The 20,195-nt window shown below is 44.5% G+C and overlaps 1 protein-coding gene across 1 annotated transcript in view; it reads left to right on the top strand.

Annotated features, from left to right (window-relative positions):
- The first annotated feature begins 554 nt into the window (after nucleotides 1-554).
- Nucleotides 555-20,195, top strand: part of SWAP70 (switching B cell complex subunit SWAP70) — a 118,822-nt gene continuing 99,181 nt past the window's right edge. The window contains exon 1 of the mRNA XM_073659011.1: nucleotides 555-753. Within this exon, the coding sequence (XP_073515112.1) occupies nucleotides 658-753 (96 nt within the window). The 5' untranslated portion in view covers nucleotides 555-657. The remainder of the gene's footprint in view (nucleotides 754-20,195) is intronic.

Here is a 20,195-nt window from a genome sequence, read left to right as displayed (position 1 = left end):
AGGTTCTGCAGCAGCTGAGGTGTGTATTCTGAGGTTCTGCAGCAGCTGAGGTGTGTATTATGAGGTTCTGCAGCAGGTGAGGTGTGTACTATGAGATTCTGCAGCAGCTGAGGTGTATTATGAGGTTCTGCAGCAGCTGAGGTGTATTATGAGGTTCTGCAGCAGCTGAGGGGTGTATTATGAGGTTCTGCAGCAGCTGCGGTGTATTATGAGGTTCTGCAGCAGCTGAGGTGTGTATTATGAGGTTCTGCAGCAGCTGAGGTGTATTATGAGGTTCTGCAGCAGCTGAGGTGTATTATGAGGTTCTGCAGCAGCTGATGTGTGTACTATGAGGTTCTGCAGCAGCTGAGTGATGTATTATGAGGTTCTGCAGCAGCTGTGGTGTATTATGAGGTTCTGCAGCAGCTGAGGTGTATTATGAGGTTCTGCAGCAGCTGAGGGGTGTATTATGAGGTTCTGCAGCAGCTGAGGTACCGCCAGGTTACAGCCGTCCCGAGCTGTTTAGGGAAGTCGGGTGGGCTGTGATTGGCCTCGGGAGGAGGTCACATGACAGGGAGGAGAAGGAGCTGACAGTCGCAGGAAGCCCGGGGCTGCACTCTCGGTTCGGCAGCGCAGCAGGAACTTTCTGTCTTTTCTTTCTTCTCTTCTTCCTCCTCGATGGCGCTGAAGGAGGATTTGCTGAAGCCGATCTGGCACGCCTTCACCGCCCTGGACGTGGACAAGAGCGGAAAAGTCTCCAAGTCCCAGCTGAAGGTAAGGAGGCCACCAAGGGGTTAACTCCTGCCGACGGCGAAACCACAAGTCCCAGCACGTAAGCTGATGGTGAACTACAACTCCCAACATCACACTAAGTAATGCAATGTATCATATATCCACCTGTAGAACCTACAACTCCTATCATCCTTGCCAAATAATTTGGGTGGTCGTGCCCCTGTCCTATACAATAATCCTCATCATTTCATCATTGGTCTAAACAAGAACCTGACGCTTTGTAACTACAACTCCCATCGTCTTACCCAAAAGGCATAATGAGCCTCATTCAATGCTGTACAGCGAGTTGTCTGCAGCTTCGCCAGCACATACTACAACCCCCAATATCCATCTCCAGCTTGTCCTCCTAGTCTTCATGACAGATCACCTTCATATAATCCGGGGGGCTGTGTCCCCTACAGCTGATGCATCCCAATGGGGGGTAACTGTCCCTTTAGGGCTGATTCCTTTGGCAGAATTAGTGTCACATTGTATCAGCTCTTACAGAGGTCACTGCCCCGGATATCGGGGTCCTCACTCCATGGCTGTCGCCTCATCCCCAAAAATAGAACTGACTACCCTCCCCCCCAGTAAATATCCCTGCACCCTCCGCCCATAGTGGGGGTCACTCTGCAGCCGGTCGGGGAAGGGGAGACTTTTCTATGAAGATTTGGGTACATTGACGACATCCATCCCTCATTCCGGAGGTCGCGACTCCTAATATCTGACCCGACACATCCTAATCCTGCAGTGTGGCCCATTCCCAGCTTGACGGGTGAATGTTGGGGGTTGTAGTTCTAGAGTTTGCATCCTTTGTGTGGCCAGTGGATTTATTTCCTCTGTGATCCAGATTCTCCGGGGAGAAAAGAACAAAATAATGATGGAGGTTCCACTTCGAGGGCGCAGTCCGGGGCCACCTCCACCTGCAGCTGTCAGGAAATGCTGGGAGTTGTAGTGTGACCACTAGTATTTGTGTGTCCTAAGTGATAGTCAGCGGCGTACATAGAAATCATGGGGCCCCATAGCAGAAGTTCTAATGGGCCCCCCCCCCCTATCCCCAACAACCACAAAAAATCATTAATATTCGGTGGGGCGGCAGAAGAGCAGATCTCACAACATTGCAGCCTTTGTAAAGTAATATTCCCCCTACTGAAGCCCCTAGATTCCTCTGTCATTGCCCCCATAAAGTATGATGTCTACAAAAGTGCCCCCCAAACACAGTATGATCCCCCTACGGTGAATTCCTCCACATGCGCAGTGTAATCACTTTACTCTACCCCACCTCAACTCCCCCGGAAAAGCATGGTGACCCCAACACAGTAGAATCCCCCAACTGTGACCCCCACAGAAACCATCACACTGTATAATTGCTCGCATACAGTATAATGGCCCTTAAATATATTGTACACTGCACCCCATAGTCCTCCATATTGTACACTGCACCCCATAGTCCTCCATATTGTACACTGCACCCCATAGTCCTCCATATTGTACACTGCACCCCATAGTCCTCCATATTGTACACTGCACCCCATAGTCCTCCATATTGTACACTGCACCCCATAGTCCTCCATATTGTACACTGCACCCCATAGTCCTCCATATTGTACACTGCACCCCATAGTCCTCCATATTGTACACTGCACCCCATAGTCCTCCACATTGTACACTGCACCCCATAGTCCTCTATATTGTACACTGCACCCCATAGTCCTCTATATTGTACACTGCACCCCATAGTCCTCCATATTGTACACTGCACCCCATAGTCCTCCATATTGTACACTGCACCTCATAGTCCTCCACATTGTACACTGCACCCCATAGTCCTCCATATTGTACACTCCACCCCATAGTCCTCCATATTGTACACTCCACCCCATAGTCCTCCACATTGTACACTGCACCCCATAGTCCTCCATATTGTACACTGCACCCCATAGTCCTCCATATTGTACACTGCACCTCATAGTCCTCCATATTGTACACTGCACCCCATAGTCCTCCATATTGTACACTGCACCCCATAGTCCTCCATATTGTACACTGCACCCCATAGTCCTCCACATTGTACACTGCACCCCATAGTCCTCTATATTGTACACTGCACCCCATAGTCCTCCATATTGTACACTGCACCCCATAGTCCTCCATATTGTACACTGCACCCCATAGTCCTCCATATTGTACACTGCACCCCATAGTCCTCCATATTGTACACTGCACCCCATAGTCCTCCATATTGTACACTTCACCCCACAGTCCTCCATATTGTACACTGCTCCCCACAGTCCTCCATATTGTACACTGCACCCCATAGTCCTCCATATTGTACACTCCACCCCATAGTCCTCCACATTGTACACTGCACCTCATAGTCCTCCACATTGTACACTGCACCCCATAGTCCTCCATATTGTACACTCCACCCCATAGTCCTCCATATTGTACACTCCACCCCATAGTCCTCCACATTGTACACTGCACCCCATAGTCCTCCATATTGTACACTGCACCCCATAGTCCTCCATATTGTACACTGCACCTCATAGTCCTCCATATTGTACACTGCACCCCATAGTCCTCCATATTGTACACTGCACCCCATAGTCCTCCACATTGTACACTGCACCCCATAGTCCTCTATATTGTACACTGCACCCCATAGTCCTCTATATTGTACACTGCACCCCATAGTCCTCCATATTGTACACTGCACCCCATAGTCCTCCATATTGTACACTGCACCCCATAGTCCTCCATATTGTACACTGCACCCCATAGTCCTCCATATTGTACACTGCACCCCATAGTCCTCCATATTGTACACTGCACCCCATAGTCCTCCATATTGTACACTGCACCCCATAGTCCTCCATATTGTACACTGCACCCCATAGTCCTCCATATTGTACACTCCACCCCATAGTCCTCCATATTGTACACTGCACCCCATAGTCCTCCATATTGTACACTGCACCCCATAGTCCTCCATATTGTACACTGCACCCCATAGTCCTCCATATTGTACACTGCACCCCATAGTCCTCCATATTGTACACTGCACCTCATAGTCCTCCATATTGTACACTGCACCCCATAGTCCTCCATATTGTACACTGCACCCCATAGTCCTCCATATTGTACACTGCACCCCATAGTCCTCCACATTGTACACTGCACCCCATAGTCCTCTATATTGTACACTGCACCCCATAGTCCTCTATATTGTACACTGCACCCCATAGTCCTCCATATTGTACACTGCACCCCATAGTCCTCCATATTGTACACTGCACCCCATAGTCCTCCATATTGTACACTGCACCCCATAGTCCTCCATATTGTACACTGCACCTCATAGTCCTCCATATTGTACACTGCACCCCATAGTCCTCCATATTGTACACTGCACCCCATAGTCCTCCATATTGTACACTGCACCTCATAGTCCTCCATATTGTACACTGCACCCCATAGTCCTCCATATTGTACACTGCACCCCATAGTCCTCCATATTGTACACTGCACCCCATAGTCCTCCATATTGTACACTGCACCCCATAGTCCTCCATATTGTACACTGCACCCCATAGTCCTCCATATTGTACACTGCACCCCATAGTCCTCCATATTGTACACTGCATCTCATGGTCCTCCGCTAAACTATCCAAATTTTTAAAAAGTCGCACATAACAAATCAGTCAAAAACATCTGGAATATTAAACTCCACCCACAAAGAGGAAACAAAGAACAGGCAGCGGATATAGAATAGACCTCAAAAGAGTCGCAAATAGAATAATGAATTGGGTATTAAGAAAGGTGCAAAAAACAGGCGCAAAGGCAACGACGAATCAGGGACTTTGTCTCATATCTGCACATGGCCCCTTGTCACTGTATGGGACTTGGGTCAGAGGGATGTATGTGTGCGCCCCTGCGCTATATGGGTGGTCGTGTGCACCCCTGCACTATAGTATGTTCATGTGCGCCCCTGCGCTATAGTATGTTCGTGTGCGCCCCAGCGCTATATGGGTGGTCGTGTGCGCCCCTGCGCTATATGGGTGGTCGTGTGCACCCCTGCACTATAGTATGTTCGTGTGCGCCCCTGCGCTATAGTATGTTCGTGTGCGCCCCAGCGCTATATGGGTGGTCGTGTGCGCCCCTGCACTATAGTATGTTCGTGTGCGCCCCTGCACTATAGTATGTTCGTGTGCGCCTCTGCCCTATATGGGTGGTCGTGTGCGCCCCTGCACTATAGTATGTTCGTGTGCGCCTCTGCCCTATATGGCTGGTCGTGTGCACACCTGCACTATAGTATGTTCGTGTGCGCCTCTGCCCTATATGGCTGGTCGTGTGCACACCTGCACTATAGTATGTTCGGGTGCGCCTCTGCCCTATATGGGTGGTCGTGTGCACACCTGCACTATAGTATGTTCGTGTGCGCCTCTGCCCTATATGGGTGGTCGTGTGCGCCCCTGCACTATAGTATGTTCGTGTGCGCCCCTGCACTATAGTATGTTCGTGTGCGCCTCTGCACTATATGGGTGGTCGTGTGCGCCCCTGCACTATAGTATGTTCGTGTGCGCCTCTGCCCTATATGGGCGGTCGTGTGCGCCCCTGCACTATAGTATGTTCGTGTGCGCCTCTGCACTATAGTATGTTCGTGTGCGCCTCTGCACTATAGTATGTTCGTGTGCGCCTCTGTCCTATATGGGTGGTCATGTGCACACCTGCACTATAGAATGTTCGGGTGCGCCTCTGCCCTATATGGGTGGTCATGTTCACACCTGCACTATATAGTATGTTCGTATGCGCATCTGCCCTATATGGGTGGTCATGTGCACACCTGCACTATAGTATGTTCGGGTGTGCCTCTGCCCTATATGGGTGGTCGTGTGCGCCCCTTCACTATAGTATGTTCTTGGGCGCCTCTGCCCTATATGGGTGGTCGTGTGCACACCTGCACTATAGTATGTTCGTGTGTGCCTCTGCGCTATATGGGTGGTTGTGTGCACACCTGCACTATAGTATGTTCGTGTGCGCCTCTGCCCTATATGGGTGGTCATGTGCACACCTGCACTATAGAATGTTCGGGTGCGCCTCTGCGCTATATGGTTGGTCATGTGCACACCTGCACTATAGTATGTTCGGGTGCGCCTCTGCCCTATATGGCTGGTCGTGTGCACACCTGCACTATAGTATGTTCGGGTGCGCCTCTGCCCTATATGGGTGGTCGTGTGCACACCTGCACTATAGTATGTTCGGGTGCGCCTCTGCCCTATATGGGTGGTCGTGTGCGCCCCTGCACTATAGAATGTTCGGGTGCACCTCTGCCCTATATGGGTGGTCATGTGCACACCTGCACTATAGTATGTTCGTGTGCGCCCCTGCACTATAGAATGTTCGGGTGCACCTCTGCCCTATATGGGTGGTCATGTGCACACCTGCACTATAGAATGTTCGGGTGTTCCTCTGCCCTATATGGGTGGTCATGTGCACACCTGCACTATAGTATGTTCGTGTGCGCCCCTGCACTATATGGATGTTCGTGTGCGCCTCTGCCCTATATGGGTTGTCATGTGCACACCTGCACTATAGTATGTTCGGGTGTGCCTCTGCCCTATATGGGTGGTCATGTGCACACCTGCACTATAGAATGTTCGGGTGCGCCTCTGCCTTATATGGGTGGTCATGTGCACACCTGCACTATAGTATGTTCGTGTGCGCCCCTGCACTATATGGATGTTCGTGTGCGCCTCTGCCCTATATGGGTTGTCATGTGCACACCTGCACTATAGTATGTTCGGGTGCGCCTCTGCCCTATATGGTTGGTCATTTTCACACCTGCACTATAGAATGTTCGGGTGTTCCTCTGCCCTATATGGGTGGTCATGTGCACACCTGCACTATAGTATGTTCGTGTGCGCCCCTGCACTATATGGATGTTCGTGTGCGCCTCTGCCCTATATGGGTTGTCATGTGCACACCTGCACTATAGTATGTTCGGGTGTGCCTCTGCCCTATATGGGTGGTCATGTGCACACCTGCACTATAGAATGTTCGGGTGTGCCTCTGCCCTATATGGGTGGTCATGTGCACACCTGCACTATAGTATGTTCGGGTGCGCCTCTGCCCTATATGGGTGGTCATGTGCACACCTGCACTATAGTATGTTCGGGTGCGCCTCTGCCCTATATGGGTTGTCATGTGCACACCTGCACTATAGTATGTTCGGGTGCGCCTCTGCCCTATATGGGTGGTCATGTGCGCCCCTGCACTATAGTATGTTCGGGTGCGCCTCTGCCCTATATGGGTGGTCATGTGCGCCCCTGCACTATAGTATGTTCGGGTGTGCCTCTGCCCTATATGGGTGGTCATGTGCACACCTGCACTATAGTATGTTCGGGTGCGCCTCTGCCCTATATGGGTGGTCATGTGCACACCTGCACTATAGTATGTTCGGTGTGCCTCTGCCCTATATGGGTGGTCATGTGCACACCTGCACTATAGAATGTTCGGTTGCGCCTCTGCCCTATATGGGTGGTCATGTGCACACCTGCACTATAGCATGTTCGTGTGCGTCCCTGCCCTATATGGGTGGTCGTGTGTGCCCCTGCACTATAGTATGTTCTTGGGCGCCTCTGCCCTATATGGGTGGTCGTGTGCGCCTCTGCCCTATATGGGTGGTCATGTGCACACCTGCACTATAGCATGTTCGTGTGCGCCCCTGCCCTATATGGGTGGTCGTGTGCGCCCCTGCACTATAGTATGTTCTTGGGCGCCTCTGCCCTATATGGGTGGTCGTGTGCGCCTCTGCCCTATATGGGTGGTCATGTGCACACCTGCACTATAGCATGTTCGTGTGCGCCCCTGCCCTATATGGGTGGTCGTGTGCGCCCCTGCACTATAGTATGTTCGTGTGCGCCTCTGCCCTATATGGGTGGTCATGTGCGCCCCTGCACTATACAGTCATGGCCAAAAGTATTGAGAATGAGACAAATAGTAATTTTTCCAAAGTTTACTGCTTCATTTTTTGTAATGGCAATTTGCATCTACTCCTGAATGTCAAAGAGTGATCAGCTTAACAGCAATTACTGTACTTGCAAAGTCAATATTTGCCCAGAAAATGAACTTTAACCCCCAAAACACATTTCAACATCATTGCAGTCCTGCCTTAAAAGGAGCAGCTAACATCGTTTTAGTGATTGATCCATTAACACAGGTGTGGGTGTTGATGAGGACAGGGCTGGCGATCAATCAGTCATGATTAAGTAAGAATGACATCACTGGACACTTTAAAAGGAGGCTGGTTCTTGGTATCATTGTTTCTCTTCAGTTAACCATGGTTATCTCTAAAGAAACACGTGCAGCCATCATTGCACTGCACAAAAATGGCCTAACAGGGAAGAGTATCGCAGCTACAAAGATTGCACCTCAGTCAACAATCTATCGCATCATCAAGAACTTCAAGGAGAGAGCTTCCATTGTTGTCAAAAAGGCTCCAGGGCGCCCAAGAAAGACCAGCAAGCGCCAGGACCGTATCTTAAAACTGTTTCAGCTGCGGGATCGGACTACCAGCAGTGCCGAGCTTGCTCTGGAATGGCAGCAGGCTGGTGTGAGTGCTTCTGCACGCACTGTGAGGCGGAGACTCTTTGAGCAAGGGCTGGTTTCAAGGAGGGCAGCAAAGAAGCCACTTCTCTCCAGAAAAAACATCAGGGACCGACTGATATTCTGCAAAAGGTACAGGGAGTGGACTGCTGAGGACTGGGGCAAAGTCATTTTCTCTGATGAATCCCCTTTTCGATTGTTTGGGACATCTGGAAAACAGCTTATTCGGAGAAGAAGAGGTGAGCGCTACCACCAGTCTTGTCTCATGCCAACTGTAAAGCATCCTGAAACCATTCATGTGTGGGGTTGCTTCTCAGCCAAGGGAATCGGCTCACTCACAGTTTTGCCTAAAAACACAGCCATGAATAAAGAATGGTACCAGAATGTCCTCCTAGAGCAACTTCTCCCAACCGTCCAAGAGCAGTTTGGCGCCCAACAATGCCTTTTCCAGCATGATGGAGCACCTTGCCATAAAGCAAAGGTGATAACTAAATGGCGCATGGAACAAAACATAGAGATTTTGGGTCCATGGCCTGGAAACTCCCCAGATCTTAATCCCATTGAGAACTTGTGGTCAATCATCAAGAGACGGGTGGACAAACAAAAACCAACAAATTCTGGCAAAATGCAAGCATTGATTATGCAAGAATGGACTGCTGTCAGTCAGGATTTGGTCCAAAAGTTGATTGAGAGCAGCCAGGGAGAATTACAGAGGTCTTGAAGAAGAAGGGGCAACACTGCAAATATTGACTTGCTGCATTAACTCATTCTAACTGTCAATATAATCTATTGGTACTCATAATATGATTGCAATTATATTTCTGTATGTGATATAAACATCAGACAAACACTAAGAAAAACCAGAGGCCAGCAGATCATGGGAAAATATCATTGGTGTCATTCTCAAAACTTTTGGCCATGACTGTAGTATGTTCGTGTGTGCCCCTGCACTATAGTATGTTCTTGTACGCCTCTGCCCTATATGGGTCGTCGTGTGCGCCCCTGCCCTATATGGGTGGTCGTGTGCGCCCCTGCCCTATATGGATGTTTGTGTGCGCCCCTGCCCTATATGGATGTTTGTGTGCGCCCCTGCCCTATATGGATGTTTGTGTGCGCCCCTGCACTATAGTATGTTCTTGTGCGCCCCTGCCCTATATGGGTGGTCGTTAGCGCTCCTGCGCTGTATGGGTGGGCGCTCGCGCCCCTGCGTTATTTAGGTGGTCACACACCCCTGTCCTGTGTCAGTTGTGCATCTCTATATGGCGCACATAGTCCATTCAGAATGGCGCCCCCTGGAGTGTTGCATTTCATTGTGCCATCAGTAGGATTTTGCGGCACGGTGACTTGTGACTTCCAGTATTTCCGGAGTCACAAGATGACGAGGAATCTTTAAGGCTTTTATCTGTCACCTGCAGAGGAAGTTATGAAATCCGCAGCATTTAAAGGAGCCGCGCTTCTATTTTATTTACAGTTCATTTCCTCTTTTGAAAAAAAAAAAAAAATGACACAGAAATCCTGGAATCCTGGGTGAGAAGCTGGGTGACCTAGTTATGGCGTGTCCTCGATGGGCGATCACCCAGCTTTCCTAGTGCCATGATCGCTGGACGTTTCTTGCTTTAGTGGTGACAGGGCTTGTGACATTGTAGCCAATGCTTTGTTTCCTCTTGTGAGGATGGATAACCTGGCAGATGGTTATAGAGTTTCTGCGTTGTTGGTCATCCAGCTTTTCCAGTGTCGTGATCGTTAGATATTCTAGTTTTGCACCATTATGGCTACATTACACATGGCCATGTTATATTATATGCCAAGACTGATTTAGCCTTCAAGAGACTGGGGGCTTTGGGTGGAATATTTATAGAGCTCCCTCAGGGGTCTTCATCCAGTTATCCATCTCCTGATTGGCACATGGTTTTCTATGGCAGTACAGACGTATAATACTGGGAGAGCTGGGTGATCTCGGTATGGAGCTTCCTCAGGGGTTATTACCCAGCTTTCTCAGTGTCGTGGTCATTAAATACTTCTATCTTTGGACCATAGTGGGTTCTGGGCACATGGTACTGTAAGCCCTTGGCGAGTCTGGGAAAGCTGGGTGATCTAGTTGTATAGATGCCCACAGGGTTGTAACCCAGCTTTCTCAGGGTCGTGGGCCCTGGACGTATAGTGGAGTATGCCATGGCAGATTTGCCCTCAGTGGATGAGGTGAGAGGGCTGCAGGTGATGAAGCATGGCGGAGATCAGCAGAGGGGGATGAAGTGGATGAATTCAGAGAATCGTCGGGACAGAAGGTACCGGGACGTCACCCTGGGCCAGACTGGCACAAAAAATGGCCCCGGGTCACATCCATCCCCTCTGTATGATGCCTCCACACTTGTATCCCTGCTATAGTCCGCTGTATACATTGTATCAGTTTGTAACTTCCATCGTCATAGCAACTACTTTCAAACTCCATCCTTGGGTTCTGTCACTTCTGCCTCCAGTTAGAGGTTGGAAATGATGCATTATGGGAGTGGGGCTGGTGGCTGGGGAGGAGGGGGTAGGGATTGGTGAAAGATCACCGAGGGTACAAGGGTGAAGGTTTACTCTAGGACCCTCCCTTTACTCTAGGACCCTCCCTCCGCAGTGCTGGTTGGGCCCCCCGCCTTTCACTTTAGGAAGTGATGCGACAATTGCCCCCAGACCCCTGGGCCCTTGTGTTTATTTATTTATTGATTCTGTTTAATTAACTTTTTAATCCCAGAGATTATTAAACTATAAACAATAATCCCCCCTCCTCCCTGTGATCAGAGAGATCCCCCTAAACAGCTCTAGCCTAGGACTGTGATAATTGGACCTGGCGGGGAATAGGTTTTCGGACTAATGGCGCCTTTCTGATATTGATACATAATATCCTCTCTGTTATCTGTGACAATGGCGCTGTCAGCGAGGGCCATGCATTATATATACCCGTCCGTCATCTGGGCTGCAAATACAGAATGAGCCCAGAACGTTTGGACCATGGGGGTCACAAACTTTTCTCGTCATCTCTCATGCTGTCTTTTGTAGTGGCAAATACCAGATGATTTACCCACAACACAGGGGTTAGGAGGGCACCGACACCTGTCTACACCCCTAGAACTTCTTAGTAATAGAAACGTAATTGTTTGGGAATTTACTGTCCCGTTAAAGTAATCCTACATTTACAGGTTATTTCCTAATTGCTTTGTTGTTGTAGCGGTGGCTGCGGTGTTGGATGCGGATGTATAGTTTTATTATCTGGGCAGTGTATGTTATTCTGTCATGTCTATGCTATATGGCGGCATTGTGCGATGGGCATCGCATAGACAGGTGAAAGTTGTATGGCGCCTTTATCTGTTCTATAAGGACTGTATGGCGGTATTATTATACACGCACTTTGCGGATATATTCTAGATTTGTTAGCATTGGATTATAAGAAATTCCCCTGAACACAGAGGAGTAATGTTACCAGATCCTCATACACTGATTAATGACACCTTTGTTCTCTTCTGTGTAATGATTGTCACAGAAAAGGGATTTACAGACAACGAGGACAAAGGCGTCTTGAAAGTACAGAGGATTGTAGAGGAGGATCTGCAGGGGGCAGTGGATTATGGAGCTGCAGAGGAATCTGGAGGGAGGAGGAGGACAGAGGAGTCTGGAGGGAGGAGGAGGAGGAGGACAGAGGAGCCTGGGGGGAGGAGGTGGAGGACAGAGGAGCCTGGAGGGAGGAGGAGGAGGGCAGAGGAGCCTGGAGGGAGGAGGAGGACAGAGGAGCCTGGAGGGAGGAGGAGGAGGACAGAGGAGCCTGGAGGGAGGAAGAGGAGGAGGACAGAGGAGCCTGGGGGGAGGAGGTGGAGGACAGAGGAGCCTGAAGGGAGGAGGAGGAGGGCAGAGGAGCCTGGAGGGAGGAAGAGGAGGACAGAGGAGCCTGGAGAGAGGAAGATGAGGACAGAGGAGCCTGGAGGGAGGAAGAGGAGGACAGAGGAGCCTGGAGGGAGGAGGAGGAGGACAGAGGAGCCTGGAGGGAGGAAGAGGAGGACAGAGGAGCCTGGAGGGAGGAAGAGGAGGACAGAGGAGCCTGAAGGGAGGAGGAGGAGGACAGAGGAGCCTGGAGGGAGGAAGAGGAGGACAGAGGAGCCTGGAGAGAGGAAGAGGAGGACAGAGGAGCCTGGAGGGAGGAAGAGGAGGACAGAGGAGCCTGGAGGGAGGAAGAGGAGGACAGAGGAGCCTGGAAGGAGGAGGAAGAGGAGGACAGAGGAGCCTGGAGGGAGGAGGAAGAGGAGGACAGAGGAGCCTGGAGGGAGTAGGAGGAGGAGGACAGAGGAGCCTGGAGGGAGTAGGAGGAGGGCAGAGGAGCCTGGAGGGAGAAGGAGGAGGACAGAGGAGCCTGGAGGGAGAAGGAGGAGGACAGAGGAGCCTGGAGGGAGTAGGAGGAGGGCAGAGGAGCCTGGAGGGAGGAGGAGGACAGAGGAGCCTGGAGGGAGGAGGAGGAGGACAGAGGAGCCTGGAGGGAGGAAGAGGAGGACAGAGGAGCCTGGAGGGAGGAAGAGGAGGACAGAGGAGCCTGGAGGGAGGAAGAGGAGGACAGAGGAGCCTGGAGGGAGGAAGAGGAGGACAGAGGAGCCTGGAGGGAGGAAGAGGAGGACAGAGGAGCCTGGAGGGAGGAGGAAGAGGAGGACAGAGGAGCCTGGAGGGAGGAGGAAGAGGAGGACAGAGGAGCCTGGAGGGAGTAGGAGGAGGAGGACAGAGGAGCCTGGAGGGAGTAGGAGGAGGACAGAGGAGCCTGGAGGGAGAAGGAGGAGGACAGAGGAGCCTGGAGGGAGAAGGAGGAGGACAGAAGAGCCTGGAGGGAGAAGGAGGAGTAGGACAGAGGAGCCTGGAGGGAGGAGGAGGAGGACCGAGGAGCCTGGAGGGAGAAGGAGGAGTAGGACAGAGGAGCCTGGAGGGAGGAGGAGGAGGACAGAGGAGCCTGGAGGGAGGAGGACAGAGGAGCCTGGAGGGAGGAGGAGCGACTTAGTTAGCTCTCCCCATTCTAAACACATGGCTAAGCATGTAGGTTTAGGTTATGTACATGCTTTTATTTTTAAATTTGATTGTAAGTTTTTAGAATAGAACAAAACGTTTAGCATGATCCCTTTTTCTTCTGTTCTAAAAAGGATTCTTGAAACCCAAATGGATCCCATAATAATCAACAGAGTTCCTCAGCTTCTGTTTCCATCAGTTATGCACCCGATTCATTTGTGACATTATTCCATTTATCTCCTCAAAAAGTAGCAAACGAAAATGTGAATGGAGCTGATCTCCCACATTAACAAGTTTTTGTGACAACAAAACACAAAACCAATTTTGCTGCTTAGTGTAAATCATCAAATCTCTCCAAACCGGAGAAGTCCGGATATGAAGCTGCTCATGGTCCCTGCAGAGAAACCAGAGTAACCAGATACTCTCCAACAACACAAAGATCAGAAGTCCAAGGAGGAGGAGGAAAGTAACGAAACCACAGGGACAAAGAAATCATATTCTCGAATCCCATCATCAGTAACTCCAATGTGTGACACATTAACCCTACTACTAACTGTACTGCCATATTAGCAGTATTATAGTAGTTATATTCTTGTACATAGGGGCAGTATTATAGGAGTTATATTCTTGTACATAGGGGGCAGTATTATAGTAGTTATATTCTTGTACATAGGGGGCAGTATTATAGCAGTTATATTCTTGTACATAGGGGGCAGTATTATAGTAGTTATATTCTTGTACATAGTGGTAGTATTATAGTAGTTATATTCCTGTACATAGGAGCAGTATTATAGTAGTTATATTCTTGTACATAGGGGGCAGTATTATAGTAGTTATATTCTTGTACATAGGGGCAGTATTATAGTAGTTATATTCTTGTACATAGGGGGCAGTATTATAGTAGTTATATTCTTGTACATAGTGGTAGTATTATAGTAGTTATATTCCTGTACATAGGAGCAGTATTATAGTAGTTATATTCTTGTACATAGGGGGCAGTATTATAGTAGTTATATTCTTGTACATAGGGGGCAGTATTATAGTAGTTATATTCTTGTACATAGGGGGCAGTATTATAGTAGTTATATTCTTATACATAGGGGCAGTATTATAGTAGTTATATTCTTGTACATAGGGGCAGTATTATAGTAGTTATATTCTTGTACATAGGGGGCAGTAATATAGTAGTTATATTCTTGTACATAGGAGCAGTATTATAGGAGTTATATTCTTGTACATAGTGGCAGTATTATAGTAGTTATATTCTTGTACATAGGAGCAGTATTATAGTAGTTATATTCTTGTACATAGGGGCAGTATTATAGTAGTTATATTCTTGTATATGGGGGGCAGTATTATAGTAGTTATATTCTTGTACATAGGGGCAGTATTATAGTAGTTATATTCTTGTATATGGGGGGCAGTATTATAGTAGTTATATTCTTGTACATAGGAGCAGTATTATAGTAGTTATATTCTTGTACATAGGAGCAGTATTATAGTAGTTATATTCTTGTACATAGGAGCAGTATTATAGTAGTTATATTCTTGTACATAGGGGCAGTATTATAGTAGTTATATTCTTGTATATGGGGGGCAGTATTATAGTAGTTATATTCTTGTACATGGGGCAGTATTATAGTAGTTATATTCTTGTACATAGGAGCAGTATTATAGTAGTTATATTCTTGTACATAGGGGCAGTATTATAGGAGTTATATTCTTGTACATAGGAGCAGTATTATAGTAGTTATATTCTTGTACATAGGAGCAGTATTATAGTAGTTATATTCTTGTACATAGGGGCAGTATTATAGGAGTTATATTCTTGTACATAGGGGCAGTATTATAGTAGTTATATTCTTGTACATAGGAGCAGTATTATAGGAGTTATATTCTTGTACATAGGGGGCAGTACTATAGTAGTTATATTCTTGTACATAGGAGCAGTATTATAGTAGTTATATTCTTGTACATAGGAGCAGTATTATAGGAGTTATATTCTTGTACATAGGGGCAGTATTATAGTAGTTATATTCTTGTACATAGGAGCAGTATTATAGTAGTTATATTCTTATACATAGGGGCAGCATTATAGTAGTTATATTCTTGTACATAGGGGCAGTATTATAGTAGTTATATTCTTATACATAGGGGCAGTATTATAGTAGTTATATTCTTGTACATAGGAGCAGTATTATAGTAGTTATATTCTTGTACATAGGGAGCAGTATTATAGTAGTTATATTCTTATACATAGGGGCAGTATTATAGTAGTCATATTCTTGTACATAGGAGCAGTATTATAGTAGTTATATTCTTGTACATAGGAGCAGTATTATAGGAGTTATATTCTTGTACATAGGGGCAGTATTATAGTAGTTATATTCTTGTACAAAGGAGCAGTATTATAGTAGTTATATTCTTGTATATAAGGAGCAGTATTATAGTAGTTATATTCTTGTACATAGGGGGCAGTATTATAGTAGTTATATTCTTGTACATAGGGGGCAGTATTATAGTAGTTATATTCGTGTACATAGGAGCAGTATTATAGTAGTTATATTCTTATACATAGGGGCAGTATTATAGTAGTTATATTCTTGTACATAGGGGCAGTATTATAGTAGTTATATTCTTGTACATAGGAGCATTATTATAGTAGTTATATTCTTGTACATAGGGGGCAGTATTATAGTAGTTATATTCTTGTACATAGGAGCAGTATTATAGTAGTTATATTCTTATACATAGGGGCAGTATTATAGTAGTTATATTCTTGTACATAGGGGCAGTATTATAGTAGTTATATTCTTGTACATAGGAGCAGTATTATAGTAGTTATATTCTTGTACATAGGGGGCAGTATTATAGTAGTTATATTCTTGTACATAGGGGGCAGTATTATAGTAGTCATATTCTTGTACATAGGGGGCAGTATTATAGTAGTTATATTCTTGTACATAGGAGCAGTATTATAGTAGTTATATTCTTGTACATAGGGGGCAGTATTATAGTAGTTATATTCTTGTACATAGGAGCAGTATTATAGTAGTTATATTCTTGTACATAGGGGGCAGTATTATAGTAGTTATATTCCTGTACATAGGAGCAGTATTATAGTAGTTATATTCTTGTACATATGGGCAGTATTATAGTAGTTATATTCTTGTACATAGGGGCAGTATTATAGTAGTTATATTCTTGTACATAGGGGCAGTATTATAGTAGTTATATTCTTGTACATAGGGGCAGTATTATAGTAGTTATACTCTTGTACATAGGGGGCAGTATTATAGTAGTCATATTCTTGTACATAGGGCACAGTATTATAGTAGTTATATTCTTGTACATAGGAGCAGTATTATAGTAGTTATATTCTTGTACATAGGGGGCAGTATTATAGTAGTTATATTCTTGTACATAGGGGGCAGTATTATAGTAGTCATATTCTTGTACATAGGGGGCAGTATTATAGTAGTTATATTCTTGTACATAGGAGCAGTATTATAGTAGTTATATTCTTGTACATAGGGGGCAGTATTATAGTAGTTATATTCTTGTACATAGGGGGCAGTATTATAGTAGTCATATTCTTGTACATAGGGGGCAGTATTATAGTAGTTATATTCTTGTACATAGGAGCAGTATTATAGTAGTTATATTCTTGTACATAGGGGGCAGTATTATAGTAGTTATATTCTTGTACATAGGGGGCAGTATTATAGTAGTTATATTCTTGTACATAGGGGGCAGTATTATAGTAGTTATATTCTTGTACATAGGGAGCAGTATTATAGTAGTTATATTCTTGTACATAGGAGCAGTATTATAGTAGTTATATTCTTGTACATAGGGGGCAGTATTATAGTAGTTATATTCTTGTACATAGGGAGCAGTATAATAGCAGTTATATTCTTGTACATAAGAGCAGTATTATAGTAGTTATATTCTTGTATATAGGGAGCAGTATTATAGTAGTTATATTCTTGTACATAGGGGGCAGTATTATAGTAGTTATACTCTTGTACATAGGGGGCAGTATTATAGTAGTTATATTCTTGTACATAGGGGCAGTACTATAGTAGTTATATTCCTGTACATAGGGGGCAGTATTATAGGAGTTATATTCTTGTACATAGGGGGTAGTATTATAGTAGTTATATTCTTGTATATAGGGGCAGTATTATAGTAGTTATATTCTTGTACATAGGGGGCAGTATTATAGTAGTTATATTCTTGTACAGAGGAGCAGTATTATAGTAGTTATATTCTTGTACAGAGGAGCAGTATTATAGTAGTTATATTCTTGTACATAGGAGCAGTATTATAGTAGTTATATTCTTGTACATAGAGGCAGTATTATAGTAGTTATATTCTTGTACATAGGGGGCAGTATTATAGTAGTTATATTCTGGTACATAGGAGCAGTATTATAGTAGTTATATTCTTGTACATAGGGGCAGTATTATAGTAGTTATATTCTTATACATAGGGGCAGTATTATAGTAGTTATATTCTTGTACATAGGAGCAGTATTATAGTAGTTATATTCCTGTACATAGGAGCAGTATTATAGTAGTTATATTCTTGTACATAGGAGCAGTATTATAGTAGTTATATTCTTATACATAGGGGCAGTATTATAGTAGTTATATTCTTATACATAGGGGCAGTATTATAGTAGTTATATTCTTGTACATAGGAGCAGTATTATAGTAGTTATATTCTTGTACATAGGGGCAGTATTATAGTAGTTATATTCTTATACATAGGGGCAGTATTATAGTAGTTATATTCTTGTACATAGGAGCAGTATTATAGTAGTTATATTCTTGTACATAGGGAGCAGTATTATAGTAGTTATATTCTTATACATAGGGGCAGTATTATAGTAGTCATATTCTTGTACATAGGAGCAGTATTATAGTAGTTATATTCTTGTACATAGGAGCAGTATTATAGGAGTTATATTCTTGTACATAGGGGCAGTATTATAGTAGTTATATTCTTGTACAAAGGAGCAGTATTATAGTAGTTATATTCTTGTATATAAGGAGCAGTATTATAGTAGTTATATTCTTGTACATAGGGGGCAGTATTATAGTAGTTATATTCTTGTACATAGGGGGCAGTATTATAGTAGTTATATTCGTGTACATAGGAGCAGTATTATAGTAGTTATATTCTTATACATAGGGGCAGTATTATAGTAGTTATATTCTTGTACATAGGGGCAGTATTATAGTAGTTATATTCTTGTACATAGGAGCATTATTATAGTAGTTATATTCTTGTACATAGGGGGCAGTATTATAGTAGTTATATTCTTGTACATAGGAGCAGTATTATAGTAGTTATATTCTTATACATAGGGGCAGTATTATAGTAGTTATATTCTTGTACATAAGGGCAGTATTATAGTAGTTATATTCTTGTACATAGGAGCAGTATTATAGTAGTTATATTCTTGTACATAGGGGGCAGTATTATAGTAGTTATATTCTTGTACATAGGGGGCAGTATTATAGTAGTCATATTCTTGTACATAGGGGGCAGTATTATAGTAGTTATATTCTTGTACATAGGAGCAGTATTATAGTAGTTATATTCTTGTACATAGGGGGCAGTATTATAGTAGTTATATTCTTGTACATAGGAGCAGTATTATAGTAGTTATATTCCTGTACATAGGAGCAGTATTATAGTAGTTATATTCTTGTACATATGGGCAGTATTATAGTAGTTATATTCTTGTACATAGGGGCAGTATTATAGTAGTTATATTCTTGTACATAGGGGCAGTATTATAGTAGTTATATTCTTGTACATAGGGGCAGTATTATAGTAGTTATACTCTTGTACATAGGGGGCAGTATTATAGTAGTCATATTCTTGTACATAGGGGGCAGTATTATAGTAGTTATATTCTTGTACATAGGAGCAGTATTATAGTAGTTATATTCTTGTACATAGGGGGCAGTATTATAGTAGTTATATTCTTGTACATAGGGGGCAGTATTATAGTAGTCATATTCTTGTACATAGGGGGCAGTATTATAGTAGTTATATTCTTGTACATAGGAGCAGTATTATAGTAGTTATATTCTTGTACATAGGGGGCAGTATTATAGTAGTTATATTCTTGTACATAGGGGGCAGTATTATAGTAGTTATATTCTTGTACATAGGGGGCAGTATTATAGTAGTTATATTCTTGTACATAGGGAGCAGTATTATAGTAGTTATATTCTTGTACATAGGAGCAGTATTATAGTAGTTATATTCTTGTACATAGGGGGCAGTATTATAGTAGTTATATTCTTGTACATAGGGAGCAGTATAATAGCAGTTATATTCTTGTACATAAGAGCACTATTATAGTAGTTATATTCTTGTATATAGGGAGCAGTATTATAGTAGTTATATTCTTGTACATAGGGGGCAGTATTATAGTAGTTATACTCTTGTACATAGGGGGCAGTATTATAGTAGTTATATTCTTGTACATAGGGGCAGTACTATAGTAGTTATATTCCTGTACATAGGGGGCAGTATTATAGGAGTTATATTCTTGTACATAGGGGGTAGTATTATAGTAGTTATATTCTTGTATATAGGGGCAGTATTATAGTAGTTATATTCTTGTACATAGGGGGCAGTATTATAGTAGTTATATTCTTGTACAGAGGAGCAGTATTATAGTAGTTATATTCTTGTACAGAGGAGCAGTATTATAGTAGTTATATTCTTGTACATAGGAGCAGTATTATAGTAGTTATATTCTTGTACATAGAGGCAGTATTATAGTAGTTATA

This window comes from Phyllobates terribilis, unplaced genomic scaffold (assembly GCF_046119375.1).
Source record: "Phyllobates terribilis strain yellow unplaced genomic scaffold, ASM4611937v1 Scaffold_13__5_contigs__length_258822181, whole genome shotgun sequence".
In the NCBI taxonomy this organism is placed as follows: Eukaryota; Metazoa; Chordata; class Amphibia; order Anura; family Dendrobatidae; genus Phyllobates; species Phyllobates terribilis.
This window is presented reverse-complemented; position numbering and strand designations above follow the sequence as displayed.